This window comes from Dunckerocampus dactyliophorus, chromosome 7 (genome assembly GCF_027744805.1).
Source record: "Dunckerocampus dactyliophorus isolate RoL2022-P2 chromosome 7, RoL_Ddac_1.1, whole genome shotgun sequence".
NCBI classification, from domain to species: domain Eukaryota; kingdom Metazoa; phylum Chordata; class Actinopteri; order Syngnathiformes; family Syngnathidae; genus Dunckerocampus; species Dunckerocampus dactyliophorus.
In genome coordinates, this window is record NC_072825.1 from 9,247,479 (window position 1) to 9,275,211 (window position 27,733).

Here is a 27,733-nt window from a genome sequence, read left to right on the forward strand (position 1 = left end):
TGAATAAAAATAATACAAGTAATCTTAGCCAAGAAACAAGTGAAAACAGCGACTTTTACATAATTTAAATCAACAGCACTGTTACGTAAAAAACATATATTAGTGTATACATATACACTCCTGGTCAAAATCTTAAGACCAGTTGAAAAATTGCAAAAATCTGCATTTTGCACATTTGGATCTTAATGAGGTTTTAAGTAGAGCTACAATATGCAAAAGCAAGAAGGGGGAGTGAGACAAACAGCACTTTCAAAAAGTCATTTATTGAAAACAACAATTAAACTGAAATAGGCTGTTTATCGGCTGATCAAATGTTTAAGACCATATATGTATATTGCATATTGTAGCTCAAATATATATATATAAATATACATATATATATATTTCAAATATATATTAATTTACAAAATTAATGAAAGACTTCCTTATGTGGAATTAAATATAAAAAATCAATTTAACAATGAATTTGAGTCAACAGCAATCAAACACTAATTACAATTAAAAATTCAATAATATGATATAATATTCCATGTAATGGAGTGTGGTCACCCATAAGAGGTTTCGCTGTATGTGCAATGCCAGGCCTCCAGGCCAGGTCAATACAGTTCCACATTACTGACCAGAAAACATGTTTATTTTTCTCAAGCTGCTGCATCTCGTATTTGGAAAACCCCTGAACAAGTATTTATTTTTTTATAGTCTTTCTCTTAAAAAAAGAGAGACTCTTTACTGAACCTATAAAACACTTGTGGGCCCAATTAACACCCATTATTTACTCCATTCATCTGTTTTCTATGCCGCTTATCCTCACTAGGGTGGCGGGTATGCTGGAGCGTAGCCCAGCTGACCTTGAGCGAGTCAATCTCAGGGCACATATAGACAATCACTCACGCTCACATTCATACCTATGGACAATATTGAGTCGCCAATTAACCTAACATGCATGCTTTTGGAATGTGGGAGGAAACGGGAGTACCCGGAGAAAACCCACACAATAAAAATAACATGCAAACTCCACACAGAGATGCCCAACGGAGATTTGAACCCAGATCTTCCTGACGGTGAGGCCAACATGCAAACCACTCATTGCACTCAAATATTTTTCGGCAGAGTTCAAGTCACTAAGCCACCATTGTTACATACCAATATTTCTATTCATCTCAGCTATGCAGTAAATTAATGTTTAGTGTATTTTTGGTATGTTGTCCCTCCCAGGAAGCTAATTTACAAGAGCAAATACAGTATTAGAAACTCTCAGTACAATACAGTACATTGCAATGCAAAGTACAAGACAACAAACATTAAATGAATGCAGCACTTGTATCCCATTAAGAGTGTGTGTAAGCAAGAAATGAGAGGAATAACAAAAGGTCCAATCTGTTTATTCATGCAAATCATAAGTCAATAGGAAGTGGGAGGTGTGTACATGTTTGGCACCAATCTAGTAGGTTTTACTACACAACTTTGACATACTTTGCAGACTAAAGCTACAATTTCCAACTAAACAAGTTGTACAACGAGAAGAAGCTGCTTGATGACATATTGTAACAGTGATTACAATACTGACAACACATGGCAGAATCTACAGCAGCACTAATTTAAACAGCGACTAAAGCGCTGGAAGCTTCTAGCGTGATGACACCATGTTAACATGTAAACATTATTTTACCGTCAAGCATCCAACACGGTGATAGCAGTCTGTTCCTTTGCACATTTCAACTAACAGCCCAATCCGCTCATGGACCCGATCCGGTCCAGTTTGAGGCCAAAGCAACCTCGATTCCATCCCCTTCGTGAGCGCTGCTCCGGTTCTGCTTGCTTTTGATTGGCCAGGGCCTCTCTAAGTAGGCGGAGCCAGGGTGTTTCCGCCTGGACGTCGGCCCATTTGGTCGAAAACTCTGAGGCTTTGGCGCCAGAGGACAAGGTGGACTGCTCCTCTGCCGGGCTGTTCAAGAGGTTGTCCAGGTCGTCCATGGTCAAAAGGTCGTTGTAGCGGTCCAGCAGCTGCTCCATTAACTTCATGTTACAAAATACAGGGAAATTAAATAGTATGGCACACTAACTTAATCATGGAGACATTTCATTAACCTTCCTCGTTCTACACTTGTGCATACGTCAATAAACAAATTCACACCTGTGCACTATCAGGAGGAGGGTGCAGAGCGCGAGCCTCTGCGGTGTCCAAGGGGGCCATGAAGAGCAGAGTGGTCCCAAGCAGCAAAGGACAAAGCAGCATGGCAGCACTGGTGATGAGCACGTACAGAAAACACTGCAGCTGCAAGAGACTGAACATTTGTCTTCACTTAGCAGATACTTGACTGTTTGTTGATCAGTACACGAGGACATGTGTACTGATAAATGAAACAATTAGGAAAAACAAGGTTTTACAAGTTAAAATTATTTTTGCCTTTAGCTAGCCAGTTAATTTACCAATTAAAATCATCAGTACTTTATCTAAAAGCTAAAAAAAATATCTTCCACATTTACAAATCTAGTACAAAAATTATTTACTTGTATTATACATACACAGTATATCATTTATTAGATACTGTTTATATATATATATATATTTAATATATATGTATATTTAAAAGGCAAAATTAAATACTCTCCTTTATGGGGTTAAAAGAATAAATGAATGTATACATAATTTGAATAAACCAAGAAAAAATTTACTGTACAAAAATTTTAAAAATTACATTTAAATTCCCTTTTGGGATTAAAATAGTATAACTTCAAAGTAAAGAAAAACAACAAAAACCCAAAATCCAAAAAAATAAAATAAAAGCATAAAAATACTATTAAATATAAATTATTTTAACTAAAAAAGTGGTGAAAAGCATCTCGTGGAATTAAAATATCAATACAGCAATCTGAAATAAAGTACTAAAAAACATCAAGAAAAATAATTTTTTAAAAGTATGTAGAGCTGAATATAAACTTAAATGTAACTGGCATTCAGTCTGCAAAAATCAGTATGACATGTTCAAGAAAGAAAGAAATGAAGTAAATGCCCCACAAATCAAATGCAACAAGTTTGCACAAATAAAAGTGAAACAAACCTGAATGAGACTCAACACCAACAAAAAGAACGAATAACATTTCTTTTGAAAAAGAAAAGCATGCTCACCTAGCCGGCTGTAGTGCACCGAAATCTCCCTGTGGACGTCTTCTGCGCTTAGTGCCTCTTCTCCATCTCCACTCTGAGCTACGGCTTACTTGTTGGCACCTGCTGAGAACATCACTATCTCACTGGCCTTGCCACGCCTCCTCTTTTTCCTCCTCACTCGCTCTGTGGTGGAATTGAAATTATAATTTTTTCCCCTCCTCTTCCTGGCAGAGGCTGAATGCTGGCGCATGATCTAGTTTTACAGAATACACCTTGTTTTTTTTTTTTACATTTCGTCTCCGCTCATGCCACCGAGTGAAAGGGCAGTGGTTAGCAGTTAACTAAGACGTGGTGGATGTAATGGCATGGTGATCTGTCCACCTTTGTCTCAGGTCTTTTCCAGCATGCACTGACCTGCCCTTGTTGTTGGGTAAATTACAGTCCGTGCCATCTGCTCCCTGCAACCCCTTTCCCCAAATTACAACAGTGGCGAGCCTTAGCGTGGTCAAGTTCAGCAGCCTGTGATTATTTCAACTAGGTCTACCGCCAACAATCAACCCTCAGTGGCACTCAGAGAACAGCTCATTTCAATACAATTGATGTAAGAGTGGATGCAGTCATATTGCAGAGTGGTTATGTAAAGCCACCTTGCCATACATGCACTGAGAAGAGCACCCCTCATCTTTTTGGGAGAGGACGCTGTGTGGAGGAGGGCGGTAGGCAAAAGAGATTAGCAATTAGGGGGGTTAAACTACCGTGCATGTGAAGAGACCGTGGGAGGTGAAAAAAGTAGGCAGCAGAAGAGTGAGGAGGTGGGGGTGAGAATCACCAGGCAGAGAGACCTAGAAAAAGATTGATGACTGAAGTCAGGCCAACCTGTTAGGAAACTAAGTGTCAAATGATGGGGAAAATTAAAAAAAAAAAAAAATTGTTAGTAAAAACAGAAAAATGATGGAAGGCACTCTTGGATGAAGGGAAGACTGCAAGCAGAACATCAGGCAGAGTGATAAACCATTGAAAGTGATGGCGCAAGAAACCAGTGGTTTTAAAAGTGCAAGGCAGACCCACAACACTTCAGAGAAGGCACAGCAGCTTGAACAAAACCAAAAACCTCAACTAAACGTGTTTTTCAGCCAACTAAGTTGATGTTAAACTTGGTCAAATATATTTTTAGACTGTTTGGGACGAGCAAAATTGGCCACATAAAAATCAGCTTACTGAGGGGTTGGGGGGCTCTGCCACACTTTGGAAATCCCTGGTGTAAATTTCAAGGATGTAACCCAGCAGACAGGTTGGACCAAAGTGATGTGACATGAGACAATACCGCTGCTTGGGAGCCGACCACACAAAGTGTAGGTTTATTACAATTACGTCTTGACTCTAACGTCTCAACACATAATCACCATTTAGTCTGTACTATGTAGCAGAAACACTGTTTTAAAAAAGTATACAAGGTTATTTAGGAAAAAAGCAAGTAAAATATGTAAAAAGTTGGACAATGAGATTTAAAAAGAGACAGGATAAAACTATTTAAAACAGCAAAAAAAAGGAAAATCAGTTTCTGAGGCGAGCTCGGCGAGACGTGCGGGCAATCGGCGTAGTGACTTTAGGGGTCTCGCTCTCCGTCAACACAGCATCTGATGAAAAAAAAAAATAAGGATTGGAGTGTGAGAAATCATGTGACCTCTTTTGGATAGCTCATGGATCGTGTTGCTGAAATACACAGCACACTTTTTGGAAGCTCTACTTTTGGTCGTCAAACACAAATGTGACGTATTCGGTAACGTGTGGGTACTATGAAAAGTGAACCACGCAAGACAGTGGACACGACTCGTTCAGTTGTCAACCAACCTGCAGGACTTGAGTGGGACATTACCGATCACAATTCCAGACCCAAAATGGTGTAGGGTAAGCATTTGTTTAATGGGTAGACTTACCCTCTTCGTCCTCCTCCTCCTCCTCACTACTGAAGGTAATTACAGGTTTCTTCGACTTGCGAGTCTTTTGAGGAGTCACAAAACTGTTGTCGCTGCCACGGCTAGATACCGATGGCTTGGATTGACCTGGATGGAGAGAGAAGACAGCAAAAAGTGTCACCAGATTGGACTGTAGAATTTAAAGGTCTCCTGTTATGCAAAATTGGGTTTCTGATTAGGTTATAACAGTAATGTGTCCCAAGAGCGTGTTTATGAGCACCAAACATGAGAAAGATCCATCACCTCCCTCACTTGTTTGCTGCATTTTGGAGAGAAGAGGCTCTCAAATGGTCATTTGAAGTTTTCATGAGCCTGCTGTGTGTACGTCCACCACTTCACAGACAGATTTATACTTTTTTTTTTTATTTTATTTTTTAAAATCAGGCTTCTCTAGAAATCTTAAAATAAATCCTGGAGCTATGCCAACTATCCGTCAGTCAACTACAGACATGGGAGTTAAGTTTGTTCTTTTTTTTCCCTCTTCAGTGAATAGGCTAAGCTAACATGCGCTGCTGTTAAAACCGACTAATGTAATGTAGCTATGTTAGTGTTGCTAACATATGTGTCCTGTCCCACTCCTTAATGTTACGTGGCATACACCACACTGGACAAGTGCAGAGTCACAGTGTTTATTTAAAAAGTGGATAAAGTGCACAATAGCGTTTCTTGGAGCCACACAGTCTAATGGTCAACATTATGCACAGACCTCTCTTGGACCTTGCCCGTCCTCTGGCAGGCAAGGGCGCGTGTCCGGGTGTCTTGTCAGAAGATCCTCCCTGTTTTTGGTTCTCTTCATCCATTTCAGGGCTTTCCACATTTTCTAAGCCACGTGTGTGGACCGCAGTCAGGCGCTTCTCATACTCGTCTACTTGGCTCTATTACAGAACAAATGTTACCACCGAACACAATCACATGCATCACCTACTGGAAGCATGTATGCGTGTGTGGCACCTTGAATTGAAGCTTGGCGCCTCGTCGCAGCTTGGCGGTGATGGCGAGCAGAGGCTGGTAGACACCGGGCTCGGTCAGCTTGTCACTGTAACACTCCCAGCACTCCTGCAGCCTCTTGAAGCCACGCTCACACATGGACAGCAGAGACAGAGAGATGGCCAAGTCGCACCACTGGCGCTCCGTCCTGGGGGGGGGGGGGAGATAGATTTGAGGGAGTAAAATGTTATTAGAAATTATGCAAATTGCACAGTATTCCATCTATTCCAGATCTTTTACTTGTGCGTTCTGGCTCTGTGCTGGCATTTGGACAAAATTGCATTTTCCATCAACGTGAAGTCTTAATTCACTTTGCCATGGAGTAATGCAAGATGTCCTTCCTTCGAGTATGGATGACTCAGAGGCATACACAAGGCACCGGTCATGCCCCATTGTTCCAACTCCATTCTCCAATAACACGCAGACACGACCACCATGACAAGATGAGTGAAGGGAGTGTCAGCGTGTGATTACTGGATGAATTCAACTGTGAATTGTGGGTGCCTCTTCACGACAACTAATTACCCACACGTCCACCCCCTGCATCTTCACATCACAGCTGGACGAGGGCACAGAAGAAAACAGTAGGAGGCGTGATGGACTCACCTGGCAGTCCTGAAGCGCTGACATAGTTTTTCCACCAGTGATTCGGTCTGCCTCTCTTTGGTGATGTAGGAGAAGAGCTGTCTAGGAACACACAAACATGTCATCTGTTGAACATACACAATAATCTCACATGTCAAGTCACAGCGAGGGAGCCTTCTTACTTCATAATGGTGTTGAAGTCTTCAGAGCTCATGCCTCTCTCAGGGTCAGACAGACGACTGATGATGTCCGGGAGCAGGTTGTAAATGGCATTGTCCTGATGGAGAACATGATTGGCAAGTAACAGTGTGAGGAACTTGCCAATTATTCAAATTACCTTTTCTCTTTGTGTGTATGCGTGCGCACCTTGGTGGCCAGCTCATTGAAGAAGTTGAGGGCCAGGCTGGCAATGTGAGGCTCAGGGTCAATTAGCAGTACGGCCACCTCGCTGACTTGCCCCTTGACCTTGAGGACATCCTTAAGCACTAATTGTGTCAGCACCGTCACAGCCGTCTGCCTCACCGAGGGCACCTCGTCGCTGAGCCTGCGACAGAAAAAGGATGTCAAGGATAACGAGACAACTCTCACCCAAGCTGAAATTTCAGATAAAATCTCCACATCAAAAGGAGGGATATCGCTAATAGTTGAGGACAGGCCTTTAAGAGATCTGTATTGTCAGAAGGAAGATGAGGAATTACTTATAACAAGTAATCAATTGCAATCTACTGTAATTGTCTTAAAGCGATAGTATGCACTGCAAGGTGGTCAAAAGCATGGGGTTTCCACATCAAAAGACTTCAGGGGAGGCGCAGCTAGAGAAAAAGAAAAACATTGTTTTGTTTTGTTAGTTATGTTTAAAGGCAAAAACGTATTGCTTTTTAGTTCCTACAGTGAGCTAAGGCAAGCAGAGAATTTAAAAACGATGGGAGTTGGAGAGGCCCTAGCTGTATTATACTATGAGGGAACGCGCACAGTGCCACACATTTAAAAAAAACACCTGATTTTAGGACCATACTTCTTATACAAATGAAATAAAATCACATAAAAAATACATTACATTAAAAAATGAAGTAAAATGACAAAAAAATGAAGTGAAACCAATGCCAGAGAATGTCAGTCAGATCTGGTCCAGAGTGTGCATTTGGAGGCAATTACAATTGCTGAATCCTACTGAACATATGCACTATACATCATATTACAACATTTCAGTCAGTTTGTGCTTAAGTCAGTTTCATCCAATTTCTGCTGGGTCCCAGAATGTGAAAATATGGACGGTCATCTGGTTGCTACTTTTACATTTATGACAATATAAATATATATTGTAAAAGAAAATTATGTAAATATGTACCAGTAGTCAAATTCGTCTGCATATTGCCATTTCCAAAAGTCAGTCTAGCTGGTCTGGTGTGATGGTGAAAGAGCAATTTAAATTTGGCCTCACTCAGACCCAAACCACAAAAGAAACCCATTAACCATTACCCCTCATTTATGCCAGCGAGTGGGATTTCTGGCAGAAGATCAGAAAAGCATACACAGCACTTGCCAATGCAAGGGCTTACCACTGCAATGAACAGGGTAATTAATTCTTAATACGCTTATCTGAAGGCTCCAAGGCAGCAGCAGCCTTCGAGGACAGTGGAGGTGTTTGTGTGGGAGACAATTAGTGAGAACTTATCAGGTAGGAAACACCAGGAGGGCAATGAGGCATTAGAAAAGTGACTGTCTGACATATCCAAAACACCTAAATGCCGACACATTATAATTAAAACTAGCACATCAAACAACGCAACGTCGTTTAAGTTGGCCATAGGGCACCCGGGCTTTACTTTGACTTTAGAAGCCATTAAAGTGTTTTTAAAAGTGAACTTCTTGGCAGAAGTGAAAAACATTTAATTTCTCTCCGACTTGCTCAGCCACTCAGCATAATTACAACACAGTGACCAGCTACAATCTGTTACACGCTATTAATTAAAAAAAGGACCCTGTCTAAAAAAGACCTGACCCTTAGTTTGTGAAATGTGTTCTCGCTAAACCATGAAACTATGCCAGGCTGGTTGCTGTGGTAACCACTGGACATGTGAGTTTGCCTATACAGACCATCACAAGTTGGTTTCATCAAAGTTGCAATAGAAAGTGTAAACGTTTGCCCATTATTCAGTGGAGCGTTGTGACCATAGAAGCCACAATGGGTATCTAATTGTGAGGAACAAATGCGTGCGGGATAATCAGAGCGAGTGACTACATGTTAAACAAATCCATTCCATTACCTGGCATATAAATACTGAGTCCAGGGCTCCAAAATATTAGGGAAGCGGACAGTGAGGTCTCCCAGGGCAATGACGGCATTGGCCCTTACGACAGGAAGAGTAGAGCGCTCCAGCACTGTAAACATTAGACGGGCATTCTCCTCGCAAACGGATGGACTGGAGCGGGATGAAGAGGGGGAGGGGCATACATTTATCATGATGATTTGAGACGCCATTGTGAGCGAACAACAGAGGACAGGTTTACCTAATCATCATGTACTGCGACAGGGCCAGACAGGCAGCAGTCGTGAGCTGTGGGTGGGAATAGCGTCCAGGGGAGCTGCAGACTTTCACCAGCAAGGGAAGGAATGCACACAGTAGGTTCTCCTCTAAAAAGGCAAGAGAAGAGCCAAGTGGGGAGTTTAAGATAAATATTTCATTAGCATAAGAATGTCTCAGTGCATTAAATGAGGGACAAAGCAGAAGATCAGAAGCAATCGTTACCAGCTAGTAATTCGGTCTCACAGATCTTGCGGATGAGCTCGGCCTCTGTGTCTTCTGCAGAGGCGCCGACCAAGCCGAGATCCTCCTCCATTGTGCTGTCATTGGCTGTTTGCTGTGAGGAAAATGAAAGGTTGACATAAGATACTGTCATCACATGGTGGTTACATTTCTTTGGAGGGACGGGAAACACGGCTGGGTTGCATCTGTGTTGGTAATGGTGATCGCTACGGGCTAATTTCAATATAGAGCATTAAACAATAAGATGAACTAAAAGTTCAACAACACACATTTTAGGAAAACAGAAAACAAGTTAACAGTCACAGACCAGCATGTCATGAGTAATATCATCAAAAGGACTAATGTGACAAACTAGGCATGGTTTCAAAGCCTTTCTAACGGCACATGCATAATTCCTCTGAATGAGCAACTTCATTTATACTTTCTCAATAGCATAGATAAGGTTTCAAATGTTTTAAAGCTTTAATAACCGGAGCACAAAATTTCCCAGCCAAAGGTTTCTTATTGTTCTTTGGGCACAGCAATTACTTGTCACATTGTGTTAATACTATGCTAGACTTGGTATGGAATGGAACATCTTTGCATACCTTAGCTTTGGTGGATGGTCCCTTTTCCTTCTCCTCCCTCTCCTCAGTCTCTCCTCTGCGCCTCCGCAGCTCACTGCTCACGCTGCGTTCGAGGTGCGACACCTGCCAGAAGGCCACGCAGCCACAAAGGGCCAGCAGCTGAGCCAAATACACACAGTTCACTGCGGGAGAGAAGATAACATGGTGAGGCAACAGTGTTTAGAAAAACAACAAGCCAATGATAAGACATAAAAGAGTTGTCACTCACCTTGTTCACCAAATTCTTGAGAGGCATCTTGTGTTTGATCGCCATCCTTGTTGACCTCCTCGCCTTCTGCAACTTGATCTAACAAGAGTCGAGTGGCGCGCTGGAGCAGCCGGGAGCACAGCTGGTCGGGAGATTCAGCCAGAAAGTAGATGAGGCGGACGGCTTGCTCCATGAAGCTCTGCCAGTGAGGGTCCTCCAACATGGCACCTGGCGGAAGAAACGAGCGAGTGACGGGTGAGACATACTGTGCAGAGTACTATCCTCAACAAGAGGGACAGACCTTCAGCAATTGCTTGTGTGAGGCAGGTGAAGAGTTGATGTTCCTGAGGGAGTCTGAATGGGGCACCTCTGGATTGCTTCAAGAAAAACAAATATTGCATGTTACTAATGTTGTAGCACAGTGTAGTACATGTTTCACCAATTTGAATAACCATCAGGAGTGAGCAAATAATTGTTTTTCTCTTTTTAAATACATAGTATTAGGGGATAATGCTTGTCACATCACTTATACCTGGAAAATATATTATCTAGGTAATGGAGTACATCAAGCACCACAGTTCGGCAATTTCTACTGTCAAAACCCAAACAACTAATCTACACCTTATTATTTTTGGTGCCCCTCTGGGGGGGTATCAAGTCTAGTAGTATTATACCTAAATAAGAGAGCTTGGTGGTCCCATATGGAGATGTAATTTCAAATAACAGGAATGTGAAGTGCACACAATTTCCTCCATTGTTGACTGTGTGGCCTTCCTTCTAATATTACGCAAATATAGTTATATTAAGAAATTTAAATCTTACCCTAACGTGGTCGGTGATGTTGCAGATGGTAATAATGGTGTCCCTCGCCAGAAGGAAGTCCTCAGTCACTTTTTCCCCCAAAGCCACAGAACAAAGGGTGTCTAAATTACTCAGGACTACTTCTCTTTCAGCCCTGTTAATGAATATAATAATTAATATTTGGGGCCACACTGTGTAAACATATGCAATTATGCAAAAAGTATGGCCTACATTACAATTATGAGTTGGCCTTACAGCACTTAGCAGCTGGGCAGATAATATACGTGAGCGGGCGAGTTAGAAGAAACATGAGCTTTAATAGGTTGTGAATGCTGGCGGCTGTATGAAGAGAGGCAGCAGTGTGGGTGGACTACAGATTGCTTTTGCTTTCTCTACCCTGGAGCAGTGGGGTGAGGGGTGGGGGGCACTAAAAATATGTATTCTCATCGAAATGCACTGGCAACAGTCCTTGCTATATGGTTGCGACTGATTACACAGATGAACGCGTTTGAACAAATGAGATGACGATGACGCAGGAGCAACATGAAAGGAATTAGGCCATGATGTGGTGAACTACAATACAAAAGTTACATTTATTTGAAAGCTGTTATAATCAATGTTTTTTTTCCACATTGGGTTTGTTCTTGGTAATTAAAATTGAACATTATCTCTGTAAAAGCAGATCCTGTAGATATATCTCTGGTATTGGTATTGATCAGACGTGCCTAATAAAGTGTGTATGACCATGTCTTACCGTGCAGCCATGCCTAGCAGGAGTACTGCAGCTCGTCTGTATAGAGCAGAGGTTTCAGTTTTACCAGTAAACCTTTCCCATAGAACCTGCACAACGGTTGACTCTAGACTGCTGCCACTGCTGAAGAACTCTTGCACCTTCAGGGACATATTTGGCTGGTTACAACACTGCTGCATTTGCGATAGTGGTAAATAAGTATTATGAGACATTAAAAAATTACTCACTATTTCCTCAAGACACTGAATTGTTCCCAGAGATGCGTCTACCATCAGTTCAGAAAGACTATCCACAAGAGTTTGAGCTTTCATCCTAAAAAAGGAGGATTTCTTTAAAAGACTGCCACATTTAATCTACATTCATGAGCTACTTTTTAATACCCCTATAATATCACAGTTGCTGAGGAGGTTGCCAACGCCGTATTTCCTCATATAGTGCCCAATTGTGTACCAGGCATTTATTACAGGTATGGGATTTACTGGAAGAGAGGCCTCCGATTGTACAATCACATTTTATAAAGACATGGATTTTTATAATCAGAAAAAAAATTATACTATGCCATACATTTCAGCTTTACAGATGCCAATATTGTGCATGTTCACAATGAACTCTGATGAATTATGCCACATCGATCAGTAACAGAGGCCTCTATTTGAGGAAAAAGGCATCTTATTCACATTTCAGTGTTTTTAGAACCTGGTGGTGTCTCCTAGGGGGTTGAGATAGAGGTGCCTATAGGCCTGGACAACAGCATCTTTGATGGCGGAGTCAGTCGACCAAACCAATGGCAACATCTTTCTCACGCCGCTGAGAGAGTTGGCGACACTGAACTCGCACACCGTTACGCAAAACTGCACCGCCTCCTGAACCACTAAAAGACAACACAGTTATGAGTGTGAATTTTACCTGTTGCCACACAATACACTCTTGGAAGACCCCCTACCTGAAGTGGTTTTCCAGTAGAGCATCGAGTTGATGACCGAGATGGCTCTCTCCACCTGAAGAGCAAATGTTTCTGTATCTCTAAGGTACTGCACCAACATCTCCTGCTTCTTCAGCTCAGCATCCTCCGCCTCTTGGTTGCCTTCTTTTTGTGGAGTGGGGGGCAAGTTGTGGCTCAGGTCAGGAGCATCCTTCTCGGAGCCTAAAAGGCAAGATGGGGAAATGTAACAAAAATAATGAAAACTAGCATACAAACTAGAAATGTCAACTGCTTTCGACACAAAGGACTTTTTGGTAGACAAGGAAGACCAACTTTACCTTCAAACAAGTCAGTGAGGCCATAACACAATATATTGAATAATAGGAGTGTCACAATACACTCAGCTCACGAGACGATACACGACATTATTTTAGCGTTATTTTTAAGACAACTGCAATGACAGAATATGTGCATGGAAGTCTAACTAAAATTCTGCATACGCCAGGAACCTTAAATATGCACAGGGCAAAACATATGCAGTTATATATAAAACATGGCGTATGCACACATTCATGCAATTTGCTTAATTTAAAGGTGGCTGCAAAGACTCAAAACGAGGATGAAGTTATGTCAAATTTATTGCTCTAACTCCAGACGATATTTTAAAAATATTGAACATAATGATGACATTAACACCATTAAAATATTAGTTATATTATAATGAGTTTATGAGGAACTAATGTAGTGTGTTACTTCAGCACAACAAAAGAAAACCCCACCATTTGTGGAAAAGGAACGAAGAGTAAGTTTACGCACATGGCCCTGACACTATCCACACAAATAAAGGCTGTGGTAAGACGAATAAATGTATTGATTGACATATGCAACCAAGAACTGCCTTATTTTTTTATACAATTCCCCCCCAAAAAAGCGAGAAACTGAGTACTGAGGACATGTTGTGTCTTGTAAAACTTACCCTAAACCCAATAGAATTATTTAACTGACATCTTGATGTCTCCAAAAAGTGTGTACAATAGCTACAAAAAGGTACTGTTTTATACAATTATAAAAAAAATCATATTTACATAATTATTTTATATAACTATATGACTGCAATGTCTGAAGACATTCTGCGTAATGCCCAAGCCTAAAGGAGGTGGAAGTGAGGGAAAATAAATTAATACATAAATGACAGTGGGTTAACAATTAAGCACATGTAAAGGTATCAAGATCAATGTTTACTTTAGGCAATAAATTTTTAGAAGACATGAGAACCAGAATGGCAGTTGTCAAGTGCTTGTTGTTGACTTAACAATAATGACATGCTAAAGGACTGAAAGTTAATGGCGGTTCAATGTGGTTTCCATTAAGACTTGCGACAGAGTGACGCGAATGTAATGAGTGAAGGGGTTTACCTTTGAAGAGCAGAGCCAGGGTGTTCATCAGAGTCTCTGGAGAGAGAGTAGACAGGGCAGCAAACATCTCAGATTCAGGGAAGGAACTGTGGGCTTTTAGACAAAGGCGCACCGCATTCCTGTGCAGGAGAAAAACCAAATAACTATTGACCAAACAGTGAGCTATTACCAAATATGCCTGGGGTGTTAGCATCACCTGTACTTATTGACCCGAAGGTACTGAGCTATCATCACTGCTGTGGCTCTGTCGTCGTCCTCCACATCCACCTCATCTTCATATTCTTGTTGTTGCTTCCTCTCAACATCATCTGAGTGCTCCAGCTCTTTCAGGACAGTGACATGCAACTCAGGCTCCATGGCAGCCCACAGCTCTGACGCTTTAATGACTGCCACTGCCAGCAAGGAGACAAGATGGCGTCTCATGAGAAGATTTTACAGATAAGAATTACGCACTAATCAGAAAAGGTGGCAAATAACTACAGTATATATGATGCACCAGGGTGAAGATGTGATGTCATCTTGTCACATCCCGGTGTACCAATGCCTTCCCTCTTTAGCCAGATACATGGCACTGTGGTCTTTATGAAGCCTTTTCAATTATATTGAGAGGCTTTCTACAAGAGTGCAGCCTCACTCACATTAATGAATCCATGCAAACGTTGAATGGATCTGTTGTGCTACAGCAAGCAGGTGTAACTTTATGACTCAAAGCACTTAGAGTGAATGCATCTGAGAACTTGGAAGCGGCTAAAAGAGGGGGAAAAGCATTGCGTCATGCTCTTCACGAGTAAAATGAACAAAAAGGAGGTGGATGGAGTGAGAGACTGTTTTGTCCTCAGATTACCAAAGAAGAAACTCATAGCTGGCTGAACAGTGAACACAGCTGGGTGAACTTCAGGCCTCTAAACACAAAACACGCACACTGTAGGTTGCATCCCCATGATTACTCCCATGTAACCTCAAGAGGAGAAATAAGGGTGCAGCCTGGTTACTGTAGGCAGACCCTTACAGCAGAGTAACAAACCTCCCTTACACTGCCAAGATTACCTGCCAGTTGAGGCAAGAAGAAGCCAGCTGTTGTTCAGTCAGCTCGTATTCGCCTTGGTCTCATCATTGGGCAAAAAAAATGTTAAAAAAAAAGTGACATTGAGAAAATCTGAAATCACAAGAGTGAATTTACCTGGTGTATCCCCCTTCTGTTTGTTTTTCATCTCCTTAAGCTTAGCCATCTCTTTCTCAAGAGGTTTTTTCAGATCGGCGCTGCTCAACTTAAAAAACACAAGAACTGAGATTTTTGATTGAATTCCCAATGTTTTAATTAGTTTGAATATAATTACCTTGCAGCTGTAGGGGTTGTGTGCGATGAAGGCTGCCAGCAGTTGGATGGCGCTCTTCACTGCATTGATGGATTTGTCCATCAGGCGCCCCACAGCGAGGCCCATCACTTCACTGTAGCGACATAGCGGCAATGCCTAACGCAGGGAAGATGGTCACAAAGGCAAAATTAGCCTGTGGCATGGGTTGGGAACCTTTCTGGCTAAGAGCCATGATAGTCACATTTGAAATGGTCTAACATTGATTTCTGTAATATTTTACTTTAAAATGTCAGTGGAAAAAAAAAAAAACAACACATTTTATCACGTTAAATGTGTGAGCCAGATGCAGTCACCAAAAGAGCCACATATGGCTCACAAGCCATAGGTTCCCTACCCCTGGATCCTATGGACATTTGTCTGTGTTTACTAGGGGTGCAACAATACGTGTATCTTTATCGAACCGTTCAATACACATGTACCGAACCGTGACCCCTGTATCGAACAATACGCAGTTTTATATTTATTTTATGAACTTCTGACTGCGCTCTGTGCTGAAAGTTCAGTGTATCTGTGCTCGACTACTCTGGCTTAGGTTGCATTGTCAAGCACAGACCCACTGAGCTCTGCCTTCCACATTCATACCATGCTGCTGAGAGAAGCTACATGCAGACTAGCTCATTGAAACATGGCTAATGCCTTTCCTGATGTTGAAGATCCTTCAGATCTGGTGTTTGGGACCACTTTGGATTTCATGTCAACAATGACCCTGATGGCAAGCGCGTCGTGCACAAAACAACAGTATGTCACAAGTGTCACACAATGCTAAACTCTGTAGGTGGAAATACAACAAACATGACAACGCATTTACGCCAACATCACCCCGATGTGAAAACTGGAAACAGACAAAAACAAGGCGCACACATAATCAAACTTTACCCGGGTCATTTACACAGCCATTAGCACATGATTCAAAGATTGTCAAGAGATCAACCGGACGATAGCTACATGGATTGCTGTCGATCTGTCTTTTGTTTAATATGCTGCTGAGAACGTACCCTAGATGATGGGTATGGTATAGCTTGGAGTGTGTAAAATTTCTTAGTAATATTTACTCAGCTGCTATGAATGCACCACATGGATCTCCACCAGATACATTTTATATTCTTATGTGGTGCTTTTTTGGGTCTCATATGGTGCCAAGTGTGTGCAGCAGAACTGTACTTTTAAGGTGACAAAAATGTTGGCAATTTCAATAAAATTAAAAAAACTAAAAAAGGCAATGTAATTTTTCGAACCGTAACAAACATATCCAACCGAACCAAGAATTTTGTGTGTCGTTGCACCCCTCGTGTTTACGGAGAATATTAATTTACTTTGCTGTTGACGATACGTGTGTACACTTGCAACACACGGGCTCTGACGTGGGAATGCGTGTCGTGCAGATGCTCCTGCAGCGTATCAAAGAAGCGGTCACGGTCAGCTTTGCCAGACTCATCCAGTCCGTCTCCACACAGGACACGCACCAGGATGTCTCCCAATACCTCACACACGGCCACACGCATTGTGTGGCTCTAGGAAACAAAAAAAAATATATATTATATTCTATTAAGGTAAGAAAGGGAGAACTGTGTGAAGGTGTTACCTCTCCTTCCAGGTGTGTAATAAGCACACTGATGTTGGGGATCAGTAATTCTGGTAAGAGAGAACCGAGTTCAGAGAGGAAAGCAGCAAATGCTTTGACCCCCGACCCCTCTCTGGCAAGCTCCTCGCTTGACTTTTGGCCAATCTCCCTGAAGAAATAAATCAAAAGTTATTTAGAGAATAACCACTCTTACTATCTTATTTGAAAGAGGGAGTTCATGAAAGCATGAAACTGACCTTATTACTTCTCCTATGATTGCTCTCATTCCATATTCTGTGCTCCATACACACACAGCCTGTGCAAAGACCGAGGACAACTGCTCAAAGTGCTGCAGCAACAGAATCACCTTCACACTTGCACCTATTGGGAATCAGATTGAGAACACAAATATACAAAAATATACAAAAAGCTCCATACAGCGGAAGCCCTAAAGCTCAATTCAGGGGTCAAACTAACCTAGGAGGTGATTGTACTTCTTGATCAGCACTCCTAGCAGATGGATAATACCATCTCTGGTGGGTTTGGTCTTGACGTGGCTGATAGTTGGGTTCTCGAGTAGCTTATAGCAACAGCAGGTCACACAGCTGAGGAAACAAAACAAAGTTGAAGTTGGACAGATGTCTTATTTTTCCTGAACTTCCCAATTAACAACTCCATTCAGTTGACTGCCGGATTAGAGACTCTTCGTGCATTACCTCTATTATAACATTAGCTATGTTGCAGTTGTGTTGTGCACTAGTTAATAAATGGCCAAGTGGTCAAAGGTTGCTAAGCTTGTCTTTTTACTTTCTCATGCACTCCATACCATTGTTAGTTAAAAACATTTTTTTTTATGATTTTAGCAAATCAGAAATTAAATTTAGCAAATAACAGCCTCTCAAATTATCTCCTGCTTCTAGGGTTAAAATATTGCTTTTAAATCCAACTTCTTGTGGATTGTGATGTGTTAAGTGTTATACTCCTGTATGACAACACTAAAGTTCCTCTCGATAGAAATGTTAATCCCAGCTGTTATTTGCAGAAAGACAATTTATGCAAGTTAAAGGCTGTGTGTGAACACCTGGTGAACTCTTCCTCTACCAGAGACAGGTTCCAGAGTGAGCGGATATCCAACTGGAGGAGCTGCACAAGGGCCTGAAGAACTCTCTCTCTCTTGCTGTCCCACTGCAGAAGTCCCTCACCAGTTTTGGTCTTTTTACCACCCTGTACAAAGCGTGGATAATCCCCATTACTTCCATTCATCATGTGAGACAAGCAGTAGTGATGTAGCAGTATATGCCCTCAGATTACCAAAGATTGATGCTCATACCTGTCAAACCATCCAAAAAGATTATGCCCTCTTGCCAACTGTCACATAAACATTCATTCTCACAAACAGAACCAGTCATACATTGTTTGACATCTCCTACTTGTCCTGTCCCCATTATCCTCGTGGAGGACAGAATTTGTAGAAGCAGCGTCAGTGTCAATATAGGTGGGCCCTTACAGCAGTGAAATATAACTATGACACTACCAAGATTACCCATCGAAACAGATGGCTAGAGTATCACAATCCCCGGTCTAACAGGATCACACAACTGCCATAATTACATCACAGGGCATTTCAATGTTAAAATCGACTGGCGGCCGTAAAATTTTGTAAAGTTTGCTGCTAATCAGGATACCTTCCCAGATGCCGTAATAATGCTCTGCCTGTAGGAGTCACTTTCAAGGTACTCTGTGATTTTGCAGAGCAGGAAGACACTCATTTTGACAGCGTTGAGCATTTCCTTGCGCTCTGCCTCTGAGACGGACGTAGAGAGGAGCAGTGTCGGCAGGGAAGTCGCCAGGCTGTTAACAACTGCAACAAAAACAACCAGGAATACATATTTAGTCTTTTTGAAACATTACAGACATTGACATGTGGCAGTTCTAACCTTGCACCAGCAATTCCAGAGTGTCCTCCTTCACGCTCATATCCACCGAGTGGGTATGCCTTTAACATTTAGACAAGTTTTATATTAGTTGCACAAAAGCACTGCAGGCTAAAAAAAAAAAAAACACTCACTGTAATACACTGTAGGCTGTGTCAAAGTGCTCGAGGATACACAAAGGTCCTTGGCTTCTCAGTGCTGCCTTGAATCCTAAACGAAATAGACAAGACACAAAACTGAGACCATCCACACGGAACACACAGGCACGTTTAATTATATGGTGACCAATAGACGCAAACGCGCAGCAGCAAAAGCGCTAAAGACAGAAATAATCCGAAACAGAAACAAACACCATAAAACAAATGCTACGGATTTAAAAAAAAAATTGCAGCAAATGCAATTTGTGTGTTTCTGGTTCTGCAGCATGTATGTCTTTCGAGTTTTTGGATGTTGCTGCGCGTTTCTACGTATCGGCTAACCTAAGTTTAGATTAATACACCACTTACTGTTAAGATAGGATAGTAGCTGTTTTGGGGAAACCACATCTTGCACGACGTACTGGTTTATTCCACCAGTCTTGACCAGGTCGCCCACGCTAACGGGCACGAAAAAGTCCCACGACATTTCTGTGGAGGAAACATTGCATTTATGCAATTCGTCACATCACATCAAATCAAATCAGACATTACTGAAAACGCGATCGCTTTGTTTGACTTCCTGTTGGTTCGTTCATTAAACAAAACAATACAATGCACAGTAATAAAATCAACAGCACCGTAAATGAAAGAAACAGACTGACCATTACAATTAAATTAGATATATTTTTAGTTTCCTGTCAGCTCTCACGCTAGAACAACGCTATCATGCTAACTGGCGGCTAGCTAAGTTTACAGTGATAATTCAAACACTGGCAACCAGAAGTTGTCGAGCTAACAACGCTATTGTTTAAAACATCGAATTTACCTTTGATAGTCGCCCGTCAACCACAATGACGCTTGTCGCAGGCCTATGTTTGTTCACTTGTTTGTTCTCTGGTCCCTCCAGTCTGCGTCCGCCCTCAGATTTTCAAATTTGTAGGACATGGCGCCAAATGCTATGTGACGTCATATACACTCGACGACAGTCGGAAAAAGATTGCCACCTATTGGAAATCATTTACGAGTACATTACATACAAAATTGTTTTCATAAAATGTTATCTTTATTTTGCATGCAATATCCTTTACAGTGGGTGACGGCATTACGTGACAAAGTGGATAATTATTTCATCCATAATCTTTTCTACTGTTTTTATGGAAGAATAGTTTTTTTTTTAAATATATAAAACAATAACTTAGAATTCAAAGTGGTTTGTAACTCCACCTGCCATTTTTACGGTTATATTAACATGACAACATTGGACATGAAAACTGGCTTGGGTATTGAATCAAAATTAATGTGACACTTTTGTAATAACATGCATTTTTTTCTTGGTTGACACATATATCTCGATGCATCTGTTCCAGCAACCATCGTCATCATTTAAATTGTAGTAGTAGCAGCAGCAGTACACATCCTCATTTCCTCCACGGTTTTCAGTATCTTACAAATGACGGTTACAAAAAGCACCTCAAGCTATTGGTTAAGCAATTGTGCTTTAAAAAACTGGATAAATTGAAACTCAGTTTTAAATTGCTTAAGACAGATCTATTTAATGTGGGGACAACAAATCATAGATCACCTAGGATGTCCTCGCCACAGCACAACACGTTTATTCAGAGGACAAAAATGCACTGCCGGGTCTCAGGATATATTACAAAATATCAATAAACTGACATTTTTGATGATCCTGTTAAAATATACCCTAAAACAAACTGGCAAAAACTTAATAGGTGGCAATGAAAACTCTACAACAAAAAACAACTCATCAGCCCACAGTTTGAGGTAGTAGCTGTATTTAAATGATTGATAACACAATCACACCCTCCCCCTTGTACCAATAAACCAGCTACATCAATATTCTTTTCACAAAAATGCCTCGCACTCTAAACAGCACTCAATCAAAATGCTCAAATGAATCACTACCAAAAGATGACTAATACTTTCAGGATGCAGCGTGTTGTCACACTATTTTGTCCACTTTAAACTGTAAAAACAACAACAACAACAAAAAAAGAGTGAAACTCGCTCTGCATGGCTTGGTAAAACAGAAGTATACAACAAAGGCAAACAATTGTAAATGGCCACGTCGTTTTCAGAGAAACTACTTAAATTGCATGTCATTACAGTATGAAGTATCATGCAAATTTGAACCGTTAAAGTAGGGCAGTTGTAGTGTTTAAACACAAAGTAAAAAAGGAATTGCAATAAGAGCACCAACTAAGAAAATACAGTTTTAAATACACCTATAGCCAGATCCTTCACACACTGCATCAAGGCAAATACAAAAACAAAAGAAGCACCAAATGTTAAGGAAGATGGAAAACAAAAAAATCTAGCAATTAATAAAGACATGTTTTTTCCCATCAGATCAGTGTTCCAGGATTTCCAGGCAGCCTTTATTTTCTCTTTCTGTCTTGAGAACAGCGTGGACAATACCTACATAAAGCACGGAGGTAATTGAATAGAAAAAACCCATCAGTCTTTAACTGCACGCGTGGAAAATATGGAGAATTTCAGGCTCTGTGTTTCTTACCATTTTCCCCTTGGTTTGGTTGTCAGACCCACACACGCAAAGTGGAACCACTCAATGGAGCACTGCAGCACAAAAATAAGGTAAGTTTCCTTGTGACATAAAAAGAAAAATGCAGTCTGTTTAACACAGGACATATTGTGCGTGTGTTATAAATCACTCACACATCTCTGACCTTTATCCAAACAGCATGGGATTCAAATCAAATTAAACAACTTCAATTTTTCTGCATTTTTTCATTATATTCTTTCAAATGACATAAAAGCACATTATTATGACGTTTTCGACATAAAAAAGATTTTCCGTGTTTTTTTGGGGGGTTTTTTACAACGAAAACACAATCATAAAAAAAGCCCAAATACATTTAATACAAGCATTGTCAATTGTTTTCCTCCCTTTAGTATATTTTATTAACTTGAACCATTTTCCTTTGTTGTCAAACTATATAAATTGTATACTGGTTGAAAAAAACCCATCACAACCATTTCTATTTTAATTTACTATTATAACTACATGTATTAGGACATTACATTTGCTAATAACTAAAATATCTAAAACACAAAATTCATTTTTATTCAGAGGAAAAATGAATGCATTTACCAGGCTCCATCGCGGTTTGAGCACTCTATCATGGTTTTTCAAAACATAATTAATTAGTACATTATAGCTGTTTTGTGATTGACTACAGCCAATTGTAAGTCCGAACTAGAAAAGCACTCAGAGAGAGCAGACCTCCGCCAAGCATGTTCGCCCCATCCATAAATATTAGTCCTACATTTATCTTATCTACATATTTAAATGGATAATGTTAGCATGCTAACACCTAGCATAATAGTGGTAAGTGTTTATATATAAGCGTCTAGCTATGAAAATGGGTAAAATGCTACTATGCTAATGTTAGCATGTTAACACCTAGCATGATAGTGCTAAGTCTTTATATAAATGTCTACCTATGAAAATGGATAAAAATGCTACTATGCTAATGTTAACATGTGAACACCTAGCATGATAGTGCTAAGTGCTTATATATGTGTCTACCCATGAAAATAGCTAAAAATGATAGTATGCTAATGCTAGCATTGCTAGCATACTAACATTAGCATGAGAATGGGAATGTCAAGAAAAATGGGAATTCTTGGTATGTGTAAAATGGTATGAATGTCCTTAATTAATTGAATGTTTTGATGTTGGAACGGTGTGAAAATGTGACACAAACGGTTGAGAAATGTGGAAGTAGATAGAACTCTTTAGATCAAAGGCATTTTCCGGCGTTTCGGAAGAAAAAATGTGGGAATTTTTGTGCTGTGGCTAATAGCAAGAATGTCCTGACTTTGTTGAATGAGTTGATGTTGGAATGAGGTGAATCGGTGGAGAAATGTTGAAGTAGTCGTAGGTAATAGCAGTTTTATGGAAAAGTGTGAATTTTAGGAACATTTCAAAAAAATTTTCAGTATAAACATCGTAACCTGAATGTCCTGAACATGTTGAACAGTTTGATGTTGGAATGGCTTGAATCGGCCGAGACATATGGCAGTAGTAGCAAGTAATAATAATAATACCGGTAGTTGTAGGGAAAAGGGTACATTTGGGGAAAATTTAGAATTTTGGATCACCACGCAAAATGTAATCAGTTCTTCTTCTTCTTCTTCTTCTAAAAAAAGTTATTTTGAACACAAACAGACAAACAGATAAATGCCAACAAAAACGTAACTTCTGTGCTGTCTAATGGCAGCCCCGGCTAATAGCACTCATTATAAATACATTGAAAAATGTACAGTTATCCATGTGATCGGTATCGGCTGATCTTACTCATGGATGATCCCCATAATCTGCAGCATAAAACTCTGATCGGAGCATCCCTTGTTATTTTATGTCTAGATGCTCTAATAATGGTAAACATTTCTGTCTGTCTATCCATCTATCTTCATATACAAATAAATGTGACTAGACTATTTATTATGACACATTTTCCAATAACACTCAACATTCATTTTATTTTGACATGTTAGCAACATATTTGCGTATTAAAAGGCAAGTGTGCGCATGTCAATGTCTTAATGTGTTAAATGTAGATCATTAGCATTAGATCACTTATTTCTAGATGACGTCCATTTTGTTCATGACATGAAAGAGAGAACGTGACATAAGACTCACATCAGTGTTGTCACAGCCGATCATCTCGCCGTAGGACACCTGATGGCATAGACAGTAGGTGGGCTCGTTGGGGTCCACCGGCATGTCCAGCACATCAGACGGGTGCACATTCCCAAAGTTGGAAGAGGGGCTGTTGAATTCTCCCCTGATGACGCACAAAAAATTGTTAAGAGTGTGAAAGCCAAATGTGGCATAAAATCAAATGCAGGTTTGAAGATGAAGACTTGAGACGTTAATAAAGAAGACGTTACGTTTGAAGGAGTTTGACTTTCTTTTGGGTGTTCTTGGGACTTCCGTCTTCATCGGAGCTCTTCACTTTAGATCTTGTTTTAGCAGACTTCTTTTCCTTCTGTCTGGTGTCTGCTGGAATTACATTACATGTCTCAGAGAACAAGCATTTTGCTGACCAAGGATGCACTCAAACGGCTCCACAGCATTCATTAAAGACAACGCTGTATTACCACAACTTTTATGACTTTGTGGTTTGTTTCAAGTCATTTGTTATTTTTGTGGAGCTTATCATTAATAACTAATTATAAGAAATGTGTATGTTGCATACACGCATGCACTGAAGGTCATTTGAATCCAAACAGTTTGGTGTTTTCTCCAAGCACTCCTGCTTCCTCCCACATCCTAAAAACATGCATGTTCGGTGAATTTGACAGTCTATATCAGGGGTCGCCAACCCGGCGATCGTGAGCTACTAGTCCATCTGTGGGGCTTTGCCGGTCGATCGCGAGAACATTTTGAAAAAAATGTATTATCATATCAGTGCCCTCACCTCCCAGAGAGCGACCAACAGGCACGCATTCTCTCCACTGAACACGCCCATAGGCCTCGCCGCTATCCAGGCAGCAACCCGCAAGCCCCAGCAAGGAGACCAGTCCCCAAAACCTGGCCGGAGGTACACTAGTACACCGGCTCGCCTCGTACACCGATTTGCGGCCTCACGTGCTAGCAAAAAGGCCGAGAGAGGGTGGGAGTGACAGCGAGCTGCAGTGATGTGCTTGCGCACACAAGAGTAATTATTGCACATTAATAGGGCTCAAAGTTAAGGCACAAATACAACTCCATAGACGTGCACATCCAAAAAAAAATATTTGAGCCTCGACAACACCGCTTGTTAAGGGCTGACTGTTGTAGCGCATTGGCCAGCCCCTCTCCTCTCAATCTGCATCGCTTGTTCTCTACGTGGAGCCAACAAGCCAAATAGTTCTGGTTTGCTCATGAAGCAGGCGCCACAAAAATAGGGGTTTAAGGGTGTCCAAAGTGTGGCTCACAGGCCATCTGCGGCCTGTGGCTCATTTGTCATTGCATCACTGCAGAAACAAAATTAAATTAAATTAAAAAAAATAAAAAGGATAAAAATACAGCAAAAGGCACAATGAGAAAATGCTGAAATAGTGAAACCAATAGCAATAATAACACAAAGCATATATTGTGTGTGTGTGTATATATGTATACACACACACACACACACACACACACACACACACACACACACACACACACACACGTATGATAGGGGGTGTAGTTCTTGTGCAGGTTCACGGCCGAGACCAAGGATCTTGATCTCAAAAAGGTTGGTGACCACTGGTCTACATGGTGCATAGTTGTGAATTTGAGTGTGAATTGTTTGTCTAAATGGGCCCTTTGATTGACTGGCAACCAGTCCAGGATGTACACCACTTCTCACCTAAAAAGGCAGCTGCGATAGGTCACAGCTCACCCATGACCTTCAAGAAGACAAATGGTATAGAAAATGGATGGATAGTTGGCACCAACCTTTCTTTCCTTTACTGGAGGTGGAATCATAATCTGTGCTCTCAATCTGTTTTTCCTTCAGGTCAGCTTCAAATCGGGCCAGGTCTGTGTCAAGACGTCTGATATGCTTGTCAACCTGAAGACAAGAGAGAAGACGATATACATCATTGTCCTTTACATCATGTAAAAACATCATGCATTTTTACAGTCTGATACAAACCATCTCATAGGTCTGCATGGCCAGCTGCACTTTGTCATCTCCAAACTCTTTGCATTTGCTGTACGACTGCTGAATTTGCCTCAAGATGGACAGCTTTTGCTCTGAGGAGAGGGTCCGAGCATTTGAAGTGTATTCTTTTGCAAGGGAGTCTATCTGTCCTTTAAGATCTACAGGAAATAATAATGGAAATACATTAAACAACAAAGTCGCAGATTAGTGCAATATATAATGACAACTGTTTTCTACGGTGGCTGACAGGGGTGAATGCACAGCATTGTCCAAACTCTCCAAACACAAAAATGATCAAAAATCAAACACATACAAACACCATAAAACAAATGCAACAGGAAAATGCTGCAAATGCCAAAAACACCAGGGGAGCCAGACCTGAGAGAAGTTCACGCTTAAAGTACGGTAGGGCTGTCAAAAATGTCGCAATAACGGCTTTAACTAATTTATTTCATTAATTACTTTAAAAAAAATGTTATCGTAATTAACACATACACATCATGGCAAGCTACGCCTCTCCTGTTATGACGAGAATAAGTGGACATTCCTATCACTCACTTTGTAACTCTTAATGAGGAAGTACAATTTTCTGCATTTAAGTATGCTCGGAAATCACAGAAAATACAGTCAAAATGTGAATTCAATTTAAATGATGTGGTGAGCTCACCGCTCATTATAACACGGTTAAAGTGTGATTCAAATGTTCTGCTACCATTAAAGAAACTAGTGTTGGGTAAATAAGATTTTCAGACATGTGTGCTATCTTTTAAATTTGTAGTTCATTTGGAGCTCTTAATACAGATAACTATATATAGTCCTGTCCTGTCTTTTACCTTTCTTTCAATAAAATACAGTCAAAATGGGTATAATTCAGACATAGTTGCAAACGGTGATTGCAATTATATTATATATATTCTAAAATTACTCTACCCACGATGAATTCATTTTAAACCCATGATTAATCTGATTAAAAAAAAACAATCATTTGACAAACAAAAAATCTTCACACTGACAGTTGTGCCTCAACAATGTAAACACGTTTGCGGAATACAACATGCTGTAAGGTTTACGTTTTGACGTCAGATCAGATGGCACATTCAGTTCTCACCTTCTGTGCGTTGATCTAAATCTCTCATCAAATTGAAGTTTCTCTGCAACTCGAAGGGCAAGTTTTCGATGCCTAATGTGAAAAAGAAGGGTTCATTCATGAAGAGATTCAAAGAATATTAAATGCAGCCAAAACGATGTAAAGACAAGAAAGCGTCCGTTCATCTGTAGCCCGACGCGGACAAGCGTTAGTATTATTTATTTTAGTAAATAAAATAATACAATAATGAATACGACCATATATATGTAACCATTGCGTGTGTTATCATTAAATAAATATGTACTGTATTAAGCTTTAATTGTGATTGAACGTGTATGGCCACATCCGCGGACTTCCCAAGCTCAGTGCGTTGTGCCAGTCCAGCAAATAGACTGAGCCGAACGCCACGTAACGGCTGGGAAACGCATAAAAGGTTCGCCTCACGGACGTTGTTCGACAATCCAATTGGCTATACACTAAAACAAACTATTCTCCAGCTAACACGCTATTAAAATACTCCGAATGTTTTTTTTAAAGATGGATAAATAGCTTACTGTCCAAATAATGCTCCAAATACATCCCCGCCGCCATCTTGTAAAATGTAAACAACACAGCTTCCGGTGAGCAAAGGGGTGGCTCTGATTGATTTGGTTTGCACACACGTGACACCAGTAGAATACTTTGCTGTATAAATTACCATCAAGGTGCACTGTACTGCATAACTGATTATTAAAGGTGTAATACTGTATGTAAGAGCATGTAATAGCAGTTAGATAGGAAATAAAGGTGATTCAAAGCATATTCAAATTGCAAACGTTTTTTTTCTAGTCT

The 27,733-nt window shown here is 40.6% G+C and overlaps 3 protein-coding genes and 2 non-coding genes across 7 annotated transcripts; all 5 read right to left on the reverse strand.

Annotated features, from left to right (window-relative positions):
- Window positions 1–1,366: 1,366 nt before the first annotated feature.
- nppcl (natriuretic peptide C-like) lies at window positions 1,367–3,278 on the reverse strand. Of its 2 annotated transcripts, none has more exons than XM_054781698.1 (3): window positions 3,131–3,278; window positions 2,135–2,285; window positions 1,367–2,016 (listed from the first exon to the last, which is right to left on the reverse strand). In XM_054781698.1, exons 2-3 carry the CDS (start codon window positions 2,234–2,236, stop codon window positions 1,720–1,722), a joined length of 399 nt encoding a protein of 132 aa, XP_054637673.1. In that variant the 5' UTR covers window positions 2,237–2,285; window positions 3,131–3,278; the 3' UTR covers window positions 1,367–1,719. The 2 variants fall into 2 exon arrangements, with proteins under 2 accessions (XP_054637673.1, XP_054637675.1); XM_054781700.1 differs by having other exon boundaries at window positions 2,135–2,275; window positions 3,131–3,273.
- A 1,319-nt stretch (window positions 3,279–4,597) lies between these two features.
- ncapd2 (non-SMC condensin I complex, subunit D2) lies at window positions 4,598–20,751 on the reverse strand. 2 transcript variants are annotated; one of them, XM_054781670.1, is made up of 32 exons: window positions 19,962–20,751; window positions 19,505–19,624; window positions 19,133–19,208; window positions 19,002–19,060; window positions 18,750–18,925; window positions 18,146–18,288; window positions 17,542–17,669; window positions 17,322–17,445; window positions 17,086–17,233; window positions 16,817–17,014; window positions 15,465–15,599; window positions 15,308–15,395; window positions 14,324–14,519; window positions 14,128–14,246; window positions 12,734–12,934; window positions 12,487–12,661; window positions 12,018–12,102; window positions 11,794–11,930; window positions 11,061–11,193; window positions 10,540–10,615; window positions 10,260–10,466; window positions 10,013–10,173; window positions 9,408–9,519; window positions 9,169–9,292; window positions 8,925–9,080; window positions 7,024–7,201; window positions 6,840–6,934; window positions 6,679–6,759; window positions 6,037–6,220; window positions 5,792–5,960; window positions 5,047–5,172; window positions 4,598–4,746 (listed from the first exon to the last, which is right to left on the reverse strand). In XM_054781670.1, exons 2-32 carry the CDS (start codon window positions 19,620–19,622, stop codon window positions 4,664–4,666), a joined length of 4,191 nt encoding a protein of 1,396 aa, XP_054637645.1. In that variant the 5' UTR covers window positions 19,623–19,624; window positions 19,962–20,751; the 3' UTR covers window positions 4,598–4,663. The 2 variants fall into 2 exon arrangements, 1 of the variants encoding a protein (XP_054637645.1); XR_008572025.1 differs by lacking the exons at window positions 4,598–4,746; window positions 5,047–5,172 and having other exon boundaries at window positions 5,814–5,960; window positions 6,679–6,755.
- Window positions 14,958–15,246, reverse strand: LOC129185802 (small nucleolar RNA U85). Its single transcript, XR_008572136.1, has one exon. It is a non-coding gene; the product is annotated as a small nucleolar RNA U85 (small nucleolar RNA).
- On the reverse strand, window positions 18,362–18,685 carry LOC129185803 (small nucleolar RNA U85). The gene has a single exon (XR_008572137.1). It is a non-coding gene; the product is annotated as a small nucleolar RNA U85 (small nucleolar RNA).
- A 158-nt stretch (window positions 20,752–20,909) lies between the features above and the next one.
- On the reverse strand, window positions 20,910–27,535 carry ing4 (inhibitor of growth family, member 4). Its single transcript, XM_054781696.1, has 8 exons — window positions 27,457–27,535; window positions 26,924–26,995; window positions 25,807–25,973; window positions 25,608–25,722; window positions 24,074–24,185; window positions 23,823–23,967; window positions 21,672–21,733; window positions 20,910–21,574 (listed from the first exon to the last, which is right to left on the reverse strand). Exons 1-8 carry the CDS (start codon window positions 27,491–27,493, stop codon window positions 21,535–21,537), a joined length of 750 nt encoding a protein of 249 aa, XP_054637671.1. The 5' UTR covers window positions 27,494–27,535; the 3' UTR covers window positions 20,910–21,534.
- Between the last annotated feature and the right edge of the window lie 198 nt (window positions 27,536–27,733).

What these genes read in the sequence shown, in the direction of transcription:
- nppcl (XM_054781698.1), bottom strand. Translation starts at nt 2,236, where the DNA reads ATGCTGCTTTGTCCTTTGCTGCTTGGGACCACTCTGCTCTTCATGGCC. An exon ending in CTCCTCCTGATAGTGCACAG is followed by an intron (nt 2,017 to 2,134) that starts GTGTGAATTTGT and finishes TGTAACATGAAG; the next exon opens with TTAATGGAGCAGCTGCTGGA.
- ncapd2 (XM_054781670.1), bottom strand. Translation starts at nt 19,622, where the DNA reads ATGTCGTGGGACTTTTTCGTGCCCGTTAGCGTGGGCGACCTGGTCAAG. An exon ending in ACAGCCTACAGTGTATTACA is followed by an intron (nt 19,061 to 19,132) that starts GTGAGTGTTTTT and finishes TAAATGTTAAAG; the next exon opens with GCATACCCACTCGGTGGATA. An exon ending in ACATCACCGACCACGTTAGG is followed by an intron (nt 10,616 to 11,060) that starts GTAAGATTTAAA and finishes TTTTTCTTGAAG; the next exon opens with CAATCCAGAGGTGCCCCATT.
- ing4 (XM_054781696.1), bottom strand. Translation starts at nt 27,493, where the DNA reads ATGGCGGCGGGGATGTATTTGGAGCATTATTTGGACA. An exon ending in CTCCAGTAAAGGAAAGAAAG is followed by an intron (nt 24,186 to 25,607) that starts GTTGGTGCCAAC and finishes ATGTAATTCCAG; the next exon opens with CAGACACCAGACAGAAGGAA. An exon ending in AAAGTCAAACTCCTTCAAAC is followed by an intron (nt 23,968 to 24,073) that starts GTAACGTCTTCT and finishes GTGCGTCATCAG; the next exon opens with GGGAGAATTCAACAGCCCCT.